The 14,024-nt window shown below is 45.5% G+C and overlaps 1 protein-coding gene across 5 annotated transcripts in view; it reads right to left on the bottom strand.

Annotated features, from left to right (window-relative positions):
• Positions 1 to 335: 335 nt before the first annotated feature.
• LOC137503847 (heat shock factor protein 1-like) overlaps positions 336 to 14,024 on the bottom strand; it is a 164,279-nt gene continuing 150,590 nt past the window's right edge. For all 5 annotated transcript variants that reach the window (XM_068231388.1, XM_068231386.1, XM_068231385.1 and 2 more), the window contains 3 exons: positions 9,807 to 9,879; positions 9,616 to 9,688; positions 336 to 795 (listed from right to left, as the gene is read on the bottom strand). In XM_068231388.1, coding sequence (XP_068087489.1) covers positions 461 to 795; positions 9,616 to 9,688; positions 9,807 to 9,879 — 481 coding nt within the window. In that variant the 3' untranslated portion in view covers positions 336 to 460. The remainder of the gene's footprint in view (positions 796 to 9,615; positions 9,689 to 9,806; positions 9,880 to 14,024) is intronic.

Here is a 14,024-nt window from a genome sequence, read left to right on the forward strand (position 1 = left end):
CTCCCTCCGATCCTCCTGGCCCCGCCGGCAGCCACTTCCTGTTTCGGTGACAGGAGCTGACAGGCTGGGGACGCGAGTGATTATTTGCGTTCCTTGCCACAATAGCGCCATCTATGCTGCTATAGCATATATCATATACCATATAGCAGCATAGAGGGTGCTAATGTGTCTGGGAATGCGAAGAATCACTTGCGTCCCCAGCCTGTCAGCTCCTGTCACCGAAACAGGAAGTGGCTGCTGGCGGGGCCAGGAGGATCGGAGGGAGACGGCGAGGGCACCGGACAGCTGCAGGGGGCTATTGGAAGCCCTAGGTGAGTAAAACTCATTTTTTTTGTTTGACTTAAGTGTCCCTTTAAGGCCCGGTTAGAAGCATGGTGTAAGATGGCCCTGGATAGAGGTTGATGGGGGATGTCCACAAATCATCTGTTTGATGGGTTGTAAAGGGAAATGAAAGCATATGCTAAGATTCATATTCTCTTTTGGGAGAATGATTCGTTGAAGCATCAGACCATAGTCCACGATGGCTGCTTTGGGAACTCGGCATCTCATTTTGCTGACTTCTTGCTGCATCCAGAAATGGCAAACTTGAAGCTCTTTGGGGTTTCTGTGTCTTCATGACGTAGCTGCTTAAGGTGGTTAATGTAGTTGTTATTTCAGAAAGTTTCTGTAAAGATTGCTGTTCTACAGCTAAGACCTTCTCAGTCAAACGAACATGCTCCTGATGCATTTGTTTAAGTCTGCGTTCCATCTTGAAACAAGGCGATCCACATCTTCTAACTGTCTTGTCTACGTGTCCTTTTAATAGTAAAATACACAGGAATAACAAATGTAAGTAGAGTGCTAAAGACAAAGAAATCATTCCCCAAAGTGCCAAGTAAATACAGTGGGATGCAAAGTTTGGCAACCTTGTTAATCATCATGATTTTCCTGTATAAATCGTTGGTTGTTACAATAAAAAAGTCACTTAAATATATCATATAGAAGACACACACAGTGATATTCGAGAAGTGAAATGACGTTTATTGGATTTACAGAAAGTGTGCAATAATTGTTTAAATAAAATTAGGCAGGTGCATAAATTTGGGCACGGTTGTCATTTTATTGATTCCAAAACATTTAGAGCTAATTATTGGAACTCAAATTGGCTTGATAAGCTCAGTGACCCCTGATCTACATGCACAGGTGAATCCAATTATGAGAAAGAGTATTTAAGGGGGCAAGTGTAAGTTTCCCTCCTCTTTTAATTTTCTCTGAAGAGTAGCAACATGGGGGTCTCAAAACAATTCTCAAATGACCTCAAGACAAAGATTGTTCACCATCATGGTTTAGGGGAAGTATACAGAAAGCTGTCTCAGAGATTTCAGCTGTCTGTTTCCACAGTTAGGAACTTTTTGAGGAAATGGAAAACCACACGCTCGGTTCAAGTTAAGGCTCGAAGTGGCAGACCAAAAAAAATCTCGGATAGACAGAAGCGACAAATAGTGAGAACAGTCAGAGTCAACCCACAGACTAGCACCAAAGACCTACAACATCATATTGCTGCAGATGGAGTCACTGTGCATCATTCAACCATTCGGCTCACTTTACACAAGGAGATGCTGTATGCGAGAGTGATGCAGAGAAAGCCTTTTCTCCGCCCGTAGCACAAACAGAGCCGCTTGAGGTATGCTAAAGCACATTTAGACAAGTTAGCTTAATTTTGAAATAAGGAGCTGCGGACTGATGAAACTAAAATTAAGTTATTTGGGCATAACAAGGGACGTTATGCATGGAGAAAAAAGAACACAGCATTCCAAGAAGAACACCTGCTACCTTCAGTAAAATATAGTGGTGGTTCCATCATGCTGTGGGGCTGTGTGGCTAGTGCAGGGACTGGGAATCTTGTCAAAGTTGAGGGACGCATGGATTTCATTCAGTATCAGCAGATTCTGCAGACCAATGTCCAGGAATCAGTGACTGAAGCTGCACCGAAGCTGGATCTTTCAACAAGACAACAACCCTAAACACTGCTCAAAATTCACTAAGGCATTCATGCAGAAGTACAACATTCTGGAATGGCCATCTCAGTCCCCAGACCTGAATATAATTGAACATCTGTGGTATAAGTTAAGGTGCCCATACACTCGTCAGATTGGCAGCAGATAGATAAGAAATGCATCTGATGGTCTATCTGATGCGTTTTTAGAACATTTTTTACCAGGATAGAATTCCAACAGATTTCAGTTTGAAATCTATTGAAATTCGATCTGATGGCATTTTTTTGCCATCAGATTTCCATTAAGGCCAATGCAAACTGATAAGCAATCTCTTCAGATCGACCTAAATTTTCCACCCTGCAAGTTCGATGGAAATCCATCGAAATCGATCGAAATCGGCCATCGATCGGTCGATTGGCCAACCGATTTGCAATCGATTGATCGATCGATCGGGATCGATCGGTCGGCCAGAAAATCGGCTGAGTGTATGGGCTGCTTTAAAGAGAGCTGTCCATGCTGGAAAGCCATCAAACCTGAATGAAAGAGAGATGTTTTGTAAAGAGGAATGGTCCAAAATACCTTCAACCAGAATCCAGACTCTCATTGTAACCTACAGAGGCGTTTAGAGGCTGTAATTTCTGCAAAAAGAGGATCTACTAAATATTGATTTCATTTTTTTTGTGGTACCTAAATTTATGCACCTGCCTAATTTTGTTTAAACAATTATTTCACACTTCCTGTAAATCCAATAAACTTCATTTCACTTCTCAAATATCACTGCGTGTCTCCTATATGATATATTTAACTGACATTTTTTTTTCTCGTAACAACCAACGATTTATACAGGAAAATCATGAAGATTAACAAGGTTGCCCAAACTTTCGCATCCCATTGTAATACCCAAGATGTCCCAAAAATAATTCCCTTTAACATGCCCAAAAGAAAAGTTAGATTTTTAGGAAAGTCTCTGGGATGGTCCAGAGGCTGCCTGGGCCACCCACAAGCCCACCATTGCTGTGCAGGGTCCCTCTGAACATATCCAAAAAGAGCTTCTTGGATATGTTCTTGTGGTTGTGGTCCCTTAAAGGACTTACGAGGCCAGGACGGTAAAAAAAAGTTAAATACCTATTTCATTTTATGATCCTTAGGGGACTCCATCTGCATCCCCCCTTTCATTTCGCCGTGTTTGTATAGCAATTGCCAGGCTCGTGGGGGGTACCGACCCGATCCCTCGGGTCGTCCTCAGCTTCCCCACTGAAGATGGCCGCCAGGTCCGGCCGCGCAGTTCTCACAGCCGCAAGTGCGGCTGCGCAGCTCTAAGTCCTCCTCCAGCTCCGACCTCATTCATGGCAGTCTCGCGTACATAAAGCACGCGAGACTGCCTAAGGATCATAAAACGAAATAGGTATTTAACTTTTTTTACCGTCCTGGCCGAAGTAAGTCCTTTAAGTGTACGAGCGTAGCCTACTGTGCAAGCACGTCCGTGCCTGCACAGTAAGCCAAAGTCGCATTTGTGTGCGCAGGACAGTGTGGCTGTGAACAAGAGGGTCCTGGTCAATGATAGTGGGGACAAGAAGGCAGTGTCGGACTGGGAGCTGGAAAAGCTGAGAAAATCCACTTGCTGGCCATACAGCAGTAATCAGGTGTTGCTGCTTATAGTGAATACTTGCTGCAGGTTTCTATTCGGAGGAATAACACAGGATTACTGGTGCTTGACCAGCAGGTGGATTTCCTCTGTTTTTCCATCTCCCACTGCAAAAAGGACATGGGAATCCTTTGGATCCTCCAGTGGCATCTCTCTACTTGGGCATGTATCTAACTTTTTTTTTTTTGGGGGGGGGGGGGGGGGGGCATGTAAGTCCACTAACCTGCAGTTTAAAATCAAATTTTTGTAAATGTGGCTTACTGTATCCGTCATATCCTGACAAAGGGAACATGAAGTGAGAGTAATTCGGGGGCAGCAATCTTAATTCCCTTAAGGGCTGGTTCAGACGGACGTTTGGAGGCGTTGCGTTTGCTGGCGTCGCGTTCAGCAGCGTTCGTGTGCGTTTGGATGCGGTCGCGTTTTTTCTTCCCCTAGGGGGACATTAGCCGTCGCGGTTAACCTCCCCTGGAAGCTACATGTAGCTTCCAGGGGCTCCTTGAACGCCAGGGAAAATCGGGACCCAAACGCCGCGTTTGTGTAAACGCGCTTGAAAGCTTGGTACAAACGCTTCCATTCACTTGAATGGGAGCGTTTAACACCAAGCCCTGAACGCTGGCTGTAAACGCTCTGCAAGCGTCCGTCTGAACCAGCCCTAAATCAGCATTTTTCAACCAGTGTTCCGCGGCACACTAGTGTTGCCTGGTGTGCCGTCCTCTTATCCTCCCTCCCGAACGTCCCCGCGGCCGCCGCTGCTATTACCTTAGCAGCAGCCGCTCTCCCCTCTCCAGCGCATGTGTTTATTGTAGCAGCGTATCTCCGGCTGCTCTGTGTGATGCGCAGGAGGCAGGGCTTGGTTTCCATAGTAACGGCGATACATATCGCCGTTACAGGAAGCCGCTGCCCTGCTTCCTTCCGCATTCACACAGAGCAGCCGGAGATACGCTGCTTGAATATACACGCGCCGGAGAGGGGAGGAGCGGCAGCTGTTAAGGCAATAACAGCGGCGGGGACGGGCGGGGGGCACTATACAGGCTATCCTGGGGCACTATACTGACTATACTGGGGCACTATTCTGGCTATACTGGGGCACTATACTAGCTATACTGGGGGGCTATACTGGGGCACTATACTGGCTATACTGGGGCACTATACTGGCTATACTGGGGCACTATTCTGGGGCACTATACTAGCTATACTGGGGCACTATTCTGGCTATACTGGGGCACTATACTGGCTATACTGGGGCACTATACTGGCTATACTGGGGCACTATACTGGCTATACTGGGGCACTATACTGGGGCACTATTCTGGCTATACTGGGGCACTATACTGGCTATACTGAGGCACTATACTAGCTATACTGGGGGCTATACTGGGGCACTATACTGGCTATACTGGGGCACTATTCTGGGGCACTATACTAGCTATACTGGGGCACTATTCTGGCTATACTGGGGCACTATTCTGGCTATACTGGGGCACTATACTAGCTATACTGGGGCGCTATACTGGGGCACTATACTGGGGCACTATACTGGCTATACTGGGGCACTATTCTAGCTATACTGGGGGGCTATACTGGGGCACTATACTAGCTATACTGGGGAGCTATACTGGGGTACTATACTGGCTATACTGGGGCACTATACTAGCTATACTGGGGCACTATTCTGGCTATACTGGGGCACTATTCTGGCTATACTGGGGCACTATTCTGGCTATACTGGGGCACTATACTGGGGCACTATACTAGGGCACTATACTAGCTACACTGAGGCAACTAAACTCCCTACACTGGGGAAACTATGCTAGCTATGTAGCCGCACCCCAGGTCCCCCCCCCCCCCCCCATAGCCTGCTGCGCACGGCACTGTCGACTAGGTCGCGCAAACAACCGGGGACCGCACCCCCCTCCCCCGCGCCGTTCCCCGGAGAAAAATTTGGTCAGACAGTGTTCCCCGGGCCGGAAAAGGTTGGGAACCACTGCTTTAAACAATGCTAGATGCCTGGCTGCCATGCTGAACTTTTCAGCTTTTGTTGTTTCAGTTGTACACCTGCAACAATGGAGTCAGACCAGAGTCAAAGCATCTGATCTGTACGTTCATTCTGGGCCAGTGACCAAGAAAGTATTAAAGGCAGAGCATAAGCACAGAAGTCAGGTAGCTGGCATGGTTTATAGCAGAATAAAGATGGCAGCTTCCTGTATTCGTCTTATTTCAGGTTCCCTTTAAATAGAATACTTCCATGATGCTTCACTGGATTGGGCATTGAATAAACATAACATCTATAATGCATATATATTACAAATGTTGTACCGTCATAAGTTGTCAAAAATAAACTTCTAAGAATTCTTTAAGTTTCTAGTCAGCATTCTGAATAATGCCTAGGATTACATGTAATCAGAATAAAGTAAAGAGACAGATTGTTTGATTGACAGCTCCATGGAAAGCAGCAGCCACCCTGCGTATCAGTAGAATAATCTGCTTCAGCTAGGCAGATTTTGACAATTTTTGCTAACATGACAGGAATCAGTGAATCACACTCTGAAAGTGTATCTAAACTAATGTCATGACTGAAACTTTTGGGGATCTTTTAACTCCCAACAATACAATTTTGTCTATCTATCGTAATGGTGTGAAAATATGTGTCAATTATGATACAAAGCTATGTTTAGTTTTCAGAACAAGTAGATTTTTTGGGGAATATCACCATGTATCTTGTTTATATGACTGGTACCATAGTCCCTACTGTGGTAGACATCCTGCGATCTTCAACAACATTAAATCTTCTCACAAGCAGACCATCTCCCAAATAACAGGTCTTGTGCAGAGTTCCCAGTATGCAATAGACAGGACAAAACAAAGTGGTCCAAGAAAGGACAAGTGAAAAATACTTATGGATGCACGTTGGGTGTAAAGACCCTTAGAAGAGCTACTGTAACATATAATGGTGAAAAACTTCTGGCCACGAGAAGATGGTGTCAGAAAACACAGTGCCTAAATACACTTGTGTACGGTGCTGCACAACCATAGAAGGGTTGACCCCTGTCTATTGCCAAAAGCGTTTACCATGTGTGCATGCGCATCAGAACAGACCTATGGAGCAATAGAAGAAGATGATTTGGTCTGAAAAATTAGTTTCTTTGGTCTCCAAACTCATCAGCATTCAAACTGATTGTGCATTTTTGGAATGTGCTGTAAAAACAAGACTAATCCATTGAGGCACCAACTAGTGACCTACACAGGACTTAAAAAGAGGCCATGTGGTGAGTCACTGCATCCCCATCTGCCAGTAAGGCTATACAGTATAGTACACAGCTTTAAAAACACAGCAGCACCAGCTAATGGCAGAAACCAGGCTTTCTTCAGCACAGGCAAGTCAAATCATCTTTTATGATTTTCCTCTACCTGTGAAATATGCCTACCCTCAGTTCTATTGGTCCAACAGGAATATAGCTGGAGTGAGAAAGGCATGGCTGAGGTGAAAGGGGTTAAGTCGCAGTGTGAGTGTTCCCAAAGGTGTAGCAGTGGACAGGTCAGGCAGGGATGTGCATGACTGGGTTTCCAACCGAGAAAGCCTTGTTATTGAATACAGCCAGTGCTCCAATAGGTAGTAAGATCAAATAGGGAGGAAAAGACCCACAGCGGGGTTATTTTAAAGGATCTACAGTTAATAGATACCCCAGGACACCTTCTGATATCTTGTGGAATTCATTTACAAATGACCCGCCTATATGAATGGCTTGTTGATCGCTCCGGCCTGTCGCAATTACGTCATCAGCGGGTGCCGGGCTAAATATATTGCTAGACACCATATGTGTGTGGGGGAGGTGAGCAGATGCTTACCGCACCTCCCATGTCCCGGCGTAACATTCCGTCACTCTGTAAAAGCCCCCATGTCAGAAAGCAGATCGGCGCCTTCTGACCCGGACATACCGCTGCACCGTATGTCAGGTCGGCACCTTGTGACCGCGCTTCTCGCTCATGCACATAGGAGACGAGTGGGGAGTGTGGTCACAAGGCACCGACCTGACATAATGCGCATGCGCAGCGCAATATAGAATGAGGCAACATTTTAGTGGCTGTATCAACATTAACCACTTTCTCCTTTGATACAGTATATCTACGTCAGCTGTGGCTCTCTCCAAGCCACAGCGACGTGGATATACTGATCTGCTTGCAGCCCTGTTGTGCAGGAACAGGTGCGCTTCAGAGCGCACCTCCCGGCACTAACAGCTGCAATACTAATTGATGAAAGGAAAAATGTTCCCTTGTAGCCAATTAGTAACCCCCCCGCGGATGAACGATCACCGCTGTAGCAAACAGCTGTGATCCTTCACCTCTCCCCTCGGTGGCCAGATCTGTAAAAAAAAAAAAAAAGGATTAGAAAGCAGCCTGACTCACCTTTTCCTGTTCCAGCGATCAGCCTGCAGCAGGAGCCTCCGATCGCCGCTCTGCACGCAGCCCTGTGATGCTGAATAGCCGAGTCCCGGCTTGATGACGTCATCAAGCCGGGCCCCGGTAACCGGCATCACAGGGCTGCAGGCTGATCGCTGGAACAGGAAAAGGTGAGTCAGGCTGCTTTCTAATCCTTTTTTTACAGATCTGGCCACCGAGGGGGCTGCCTGGGTGGGGGGAGGGACATCGGGCTGGCCCTTATGGGGGTTGTTGAACCCCTGGTGGGGGGTAAAATGTGCAGCTGGGGGGGGGGGAGGATAAAGTAAGAGGGGATACAATTTTAATTATGTGCATAATTTTATACTGGGGGCAGATCTGGCTATAATGGTGGGGGCCCTAATCCAGGGTGCACCCGCTAATCCTGAGGGCGCATCTGGCTATAATGGGGGACCACTATTCCTGGGGACACATTTAGTTATAATGAGGGGCAGTAATCCTGGGGATACATCTGTCTATCTATACTGGGAGGTGCCAAACAGAGGACACATCGGGCTATACTGGGGGTGACTGATATTGGGGACACATCTGGCTATAGGGGGGGGTCTGATACTTGGGACACATTTTGCTATCTATACTGGGGGAACAGAATACTGGTGACATGTTTTTATCTTCTGTGGCACTTTTTATTTTTAAACTGGAATTGATAAAAACTGAGCAAAAATGCATTTTTTTCATTTTTCCCCTCTTTTTCCCATTAAAATGCATAGAAAACTTTTTTGGTCTAGGGACAAAATACCCGCCAATGAAAGTCTAGTTTGTCCTGAAAAAAACGATACCTAGATCATTTAGGTGTCGTGAGTAGGGATAAAGTTATGGCTGATTAAAAAGGGACATAGCTAAAACGTCAAAATTGCTCTGGTCAATAAGGGGAAAACAAGGTCTGGAAGCGAAGTGGTTAACGTAAACCTGAGATGAAGTAATAGAAAAAAATATACATACCTAGAGCTTCCTCCAGCGCCCTTTAGGCTAATCGATCTCTTGCCGCCCTCCTCCGCCACCTAGATCATCTGATAGATGCCCCGTTATCTTTACCAATCGGGGTGTACTGCACATGTGCGGCCCAACCACGAGCCCTTGTCACTGGGAGCGTTCTTTGCCTGCACAGCACTACTGCACAGGTGCAGAACGTTCCCAGCCGTGGGAGCATGTGCAGCCGGACTGCGCCGACTGGCGAAGATAAGGCGGCATCTACTGGACGATCTAGGCGGCGAAGGGGGGCAGCGAGGGACCGATTAGCTTGAAGGCAGCTGGAGGAAGTCCCAGGTATGTAACATTTTTTTCTTTGACTTCATTCATCTCAGGTACCTTTTAAACACTTTAGGGTAGTCAATGTCCACTAAACACGATGATTTCATTGATCCAGCTTCTTATTAGCTTCCTTGATGTAAATATGTCATTGTTGTGATTGGATAGCCTGCCATTAGTGTGATTTGGTGTGCTGCCAGTATACGGTAATAATATGCATCACTCATTTCTCCAGATTGAGGAATAAAGAAACAAATTGTACGTACAGTATATATATAAAATTATTTTTACCAGAGTCTGTGTGACAGCTTCTTTGTTCGTCTTCATTCTCTGAACCGCTGTAAATGATTCTGTTTGTTATTGTCTAGAAACACGTAAGGCAGAAACATCCGTAAACATTTAAAGAAAATAAGAACCTCCTACAAATATTACTGTTAAATCATCTCACAAAAAATACATTAAATTTGACATTTGTTACTTACAGAGTTGTTTCCTTCTTCTTCACTGATTTTCAGCCTCTTGTGTGGTGTTGATTTTCTGTGATGTGCTGCTGCGCTAAATAAAAAGAATATCTATAACTAACACTGCAACTGCTTTTATTTATTTATTTATTGTATTTATAAAGCGCCAACATATTACGCAGCGCTTTTATAATGTATACTAAAAATAACTTTAGCTACTTAATTTTTTTTAAGTGAAGAGCAGCCATGGCCCTCTGCTTAACCTCCCTGACGTTCAATCTCTGTTGGGTTTATGTGCAAAACGTGGTTCAATTAATTTTCATGACATTTTTGCCCGTAACTTACCAAAACGTGCCAAGCAAGGGTCTAATGTGAAAACCGCAAACCAAAAAGCCCTAAACCCTTCCTTAAAGCTGCTTTGTCTATTCCATTTTCAAGAATGATTCCCTGGGTGAGCCCCATCTATACCGCCAGGGAGATAATGTAAAGAGTCACAATTTCTGACCTGGTCTTTCAACAGCTATGGAAAGTACTAGTCTGGTTTCAGCGAACATTGCATAGATGTCTGCAGCACTTTTAGCCAAATTGCAGGATAAATGTATTTAATCAATATACATTTAAAAGGAAACCAGAGACGAGGTCTTTAAAAATGAAAAAAAGATGTTATACATACCTGGGGCTTCCTCCAGCCCCATAAGCCTTGATCGCTCCCACTCCGCAGTCCTCCGCTGCCTCTATCGCCGGTACCGGGTCCCTTCACTTCCGGCGGACACGGGCAATTGTACACAAGCACAGGGACTCCCTCCATTTCTTTACGCATGCGCCTGCGCAGTACAGAGGGAGCGCACTGCGCTTGCGTCGACTGGCCAAAATGACGGACGGATATAGGCAGCAGAGAAAGGCGGTGTGGGAGCGATCCAGGCTGATGGGGCTGGAGGAAGCCCCAGGTATGTATAACATCTTTTTTCTGATGTCTCTGGTTCTCTTTAATAACAGTAATGGTATGACTAGGTAGATCAAGGTTGTAAGGTGTGGCACATCCCATCTAGTGAGTCAAGATCACAGTTAATACCCTCACTGTCCAGTGGAACTGCACTTCCAAACTGGAGCTAACTGTCACTGGACGTGTGCTCCGCTAACAACAAAAAGGAACAGATCAAAAGTTAGCTTAAAGAAAACAAGAGCGTGCACCTTCCGTCCAAGGGCCTGTACACACTGCTGCGCTTGCGTTGCGTTTTTAAAAACGCATGCGTTTTTAAAAACGCAAGGTCTTTTGAAAAAGAATGAAAATCGTGATGACTTGTACACACTGGTGCGATGCGTTTTTAAAAAAACGCAAACGCAGTGCCTGCTGCGCTTTTTTAAGCGCAGCGCATGAAAAACGCATTAAAAACGCATGCGCTTGCGTTTTTGCCTGCGTTTTTCAGAAGTCAGTATCCCAGAAGACTCTGCAATGTCCTGATTCCTGTTGAAATGTAAACTAGAAAAAAAACAAAGGATTCTTTAGCCAATCAGCAATTACAAGAAAAACGCAAACGCACAAAAAACGCAGGCAAAAGCGCATGCGTTTTTAAAACTACAGGCACTTTAAAAACGCATGCGCTTGCGTTTTTGCCTGCGTTTTTCAGTGTGTACAGGTCCTAAGGCTGTATTTCCATAGAGTGACAGCATTTCAGTCCATATGCACATAACAGCGCATCAGTGTGCAAAATCCAACACTATGAGTGAACAATGATATTCGGCTATATTCGGCTTACGTGTCCATCAAGGTGACTGGTCAGTGGGAAGGAGGTGGGTGAAAGGCACAGAGGTGGCGAGCGACAGCCGTTTCACGTCTCCTGACGCTTGGTCACGCTACGTGCCACTGAAGGAGGACAATGTAAACTTCCGGAGTTAAGATGGGAAATTAATCCCGCCCCTTCCGGCTACGTCACGTCCCCCTCGCGAGAGCCCGTTGTCCTGGAAACGGGGACGCTATAGCCGGAGATCCAGCGGGGCGGAGTTACTAACTCCGTCAAACATTACAGGACTACAGGCTAATCTGTACTTGGGGGCGTGGAAGGAGTCTCATGTACTTTTGGAGAAAAATCCGTTCCGAGAGTGCATTAGACGTTGGTCCAGGTACGTGGACGACATCCTAGTGGTGTGATCGGGGACAGAAGGGGAATTTGTGGAATTCATGCGATATCTCAACAATAATCAGGTGAACATGCAATTCACCCATGAGATTAGCGAGCAAGAAATGGCCTTTCTGGATGTGAAGCTGATGGTGGAAGGCGGCCGTCTATTCACCAAAGGATACAGAAAAAGTACGGCCACCAACTCTATATTACATGCGCACAGCTTCCATCCAGGATCAGTCATTGATGCTATCCCCTAAGGGCAGTACCTTAGAATAAGACGCAACAATGCTAGGGAATGTGATTTCGAAGTACAGGCTGACAAACTCACTGCTAGGTTTATGAGAAGAGGTTACGATCGGGACCTCTTGACCAAATCTAGAGCAAGAGCAACAAAACAAACAAGGAGTGCCCTATTGGCCCCTAAAGATAAAACTGTTGAAGGTTCTGATAGAACTACATTTACCTTTGATTTTTCACCGATGGCAGATCGTATCAGGAAGGCCATATACACAAATTGGTCTATGGTCAAGAGAGATCCTGATTTGAATAAGATTGCAAGAAAGGCTCCAAGGGTGGCCTTTAGGCGTGCTCCCACGCTTGGCAATATTTTGACTAGCAGCGAGTTCGCGTCACCTAGAAATAAAGATTGCTTGAATGCCTCTTTGCCCTGCGGAAATCACAAATTTGGCCGGTGTAAATGGTGTGAAAGGCTGATTACCCATAAAAATATCCGAGTGGGGAGGGAATGGTTGCAAGTTAAGGAATTCTTTACCTGTCAAACGAAGTTTGTTGTCTATGTCATGATCTGTCCCTGTAACCGGTTCTATATCGGACAGACAACTAGGTCGATGAAGACAAGATTTGGGGAACACATTGGGTCAATCAAATCGGGAAAAGGCTGCACACGTCTGATTGAACACATGAGAAATGACCATAGTGCTGATGAGGTTACTGTTGAGGAGAGAAACGAGATTGATCTTGAGATTAGAAGCCATGGGGCCTCTAGGGTTGAATGATAAAACGGAACTGTCCTGTATGTTAGACCCTTAAACGAATTTTGTTTATTATAGATAGTTTGCACATGCCTTTTTATAAGTTAACTGGTTTCTCTGTGTCATAAAATGTATAGCAACTCACTGGTTAATTAATGAAGTTAATGATGTACTGTCCCTGCAATGTTCCTGCTGGGTGGATGGTGGGGAGGCGCGTAATTTGTCACCGCAAAGGTTAATTCGGTATTGGTGTAATGATGTTCAAAATAAGGAATATCGATTGTATGGTAAATTGAAATTGGGGACAAGCTTGTGCGGCCCCTTAACAATCTTTTATCTATCCTCTATTTTTTATCAATTTTTCATTAATTCTCTACCAATTACTTAAATTACTTAAATCGTTCTAGACGTATTGTCCAAGCGGTGCTTCCCCTCAGTCTTTTTCCCCTAAGATTTAGGAACCCTGCCACTGTCCACATGTTTGTATTAATGTTTGTTTACAGGCCATATAAATATTCCCTGTTCATGTGATTTTAATGACACTGTCACTTAGTTCACAGTTTGAGTCACCCTGTCCCGGTATGCCCTGGTTGCGGGGGCGCTTGCTGGGGATCTAGCAGGCCGACCCTGCTTTTATATATATATATATATATATATATATATATATATATATATATATATATATATATATATATATATTTTTTTTTTTTTGCGAATCCTGGTGCGTTGATTATGTGTTTAAGATTGGCGGCATGTGTGCCTTTTTTGAGCACTGGTCGCATAATGAACGCATAGCACTGGCTTGATACAGCACCGCAAGTGCGGCTGCTGTTTTCAGGGGAGGTCCTGTAATGTTTGACGGAGTTAGTAACTCCACCCCGCTGGATCTCCGGCTATAGCGTCCCCGTTTCCAGGACAACGGGCTCTCACGAGGAGGAAGTGACGTAGCCTGAAGGTGCGGGATTAATTTCCCGTCTTAACTCCGGAAGTTCACATTGTCCTCCTTCAGTGGCACGTGGCGTGACCAAGCGTCAGGAGACGCGAAACGGCTGTCGCTTGCCACCTCTGTGCCTTTCACCCACCTCCTTCCCACTGACCAGTCACCTTGATGGACACGTAAGCCG

Source organism: Hyperolius riggenbachi, chromosome 4 (genome assembly GCF_040937935.1).
Source record: "Hyperolius riggenbachi isolate aHypRig1 chromosome 4, aHypRig1.pri, whole genome shotgun sequence".
Taxonomy (NCBI): Eukaryota; Metazoa; Chordata; class Amphibia; order Anura; family Hyperoliidae; genus Hyperolius; species Hyperolius riggenbachi.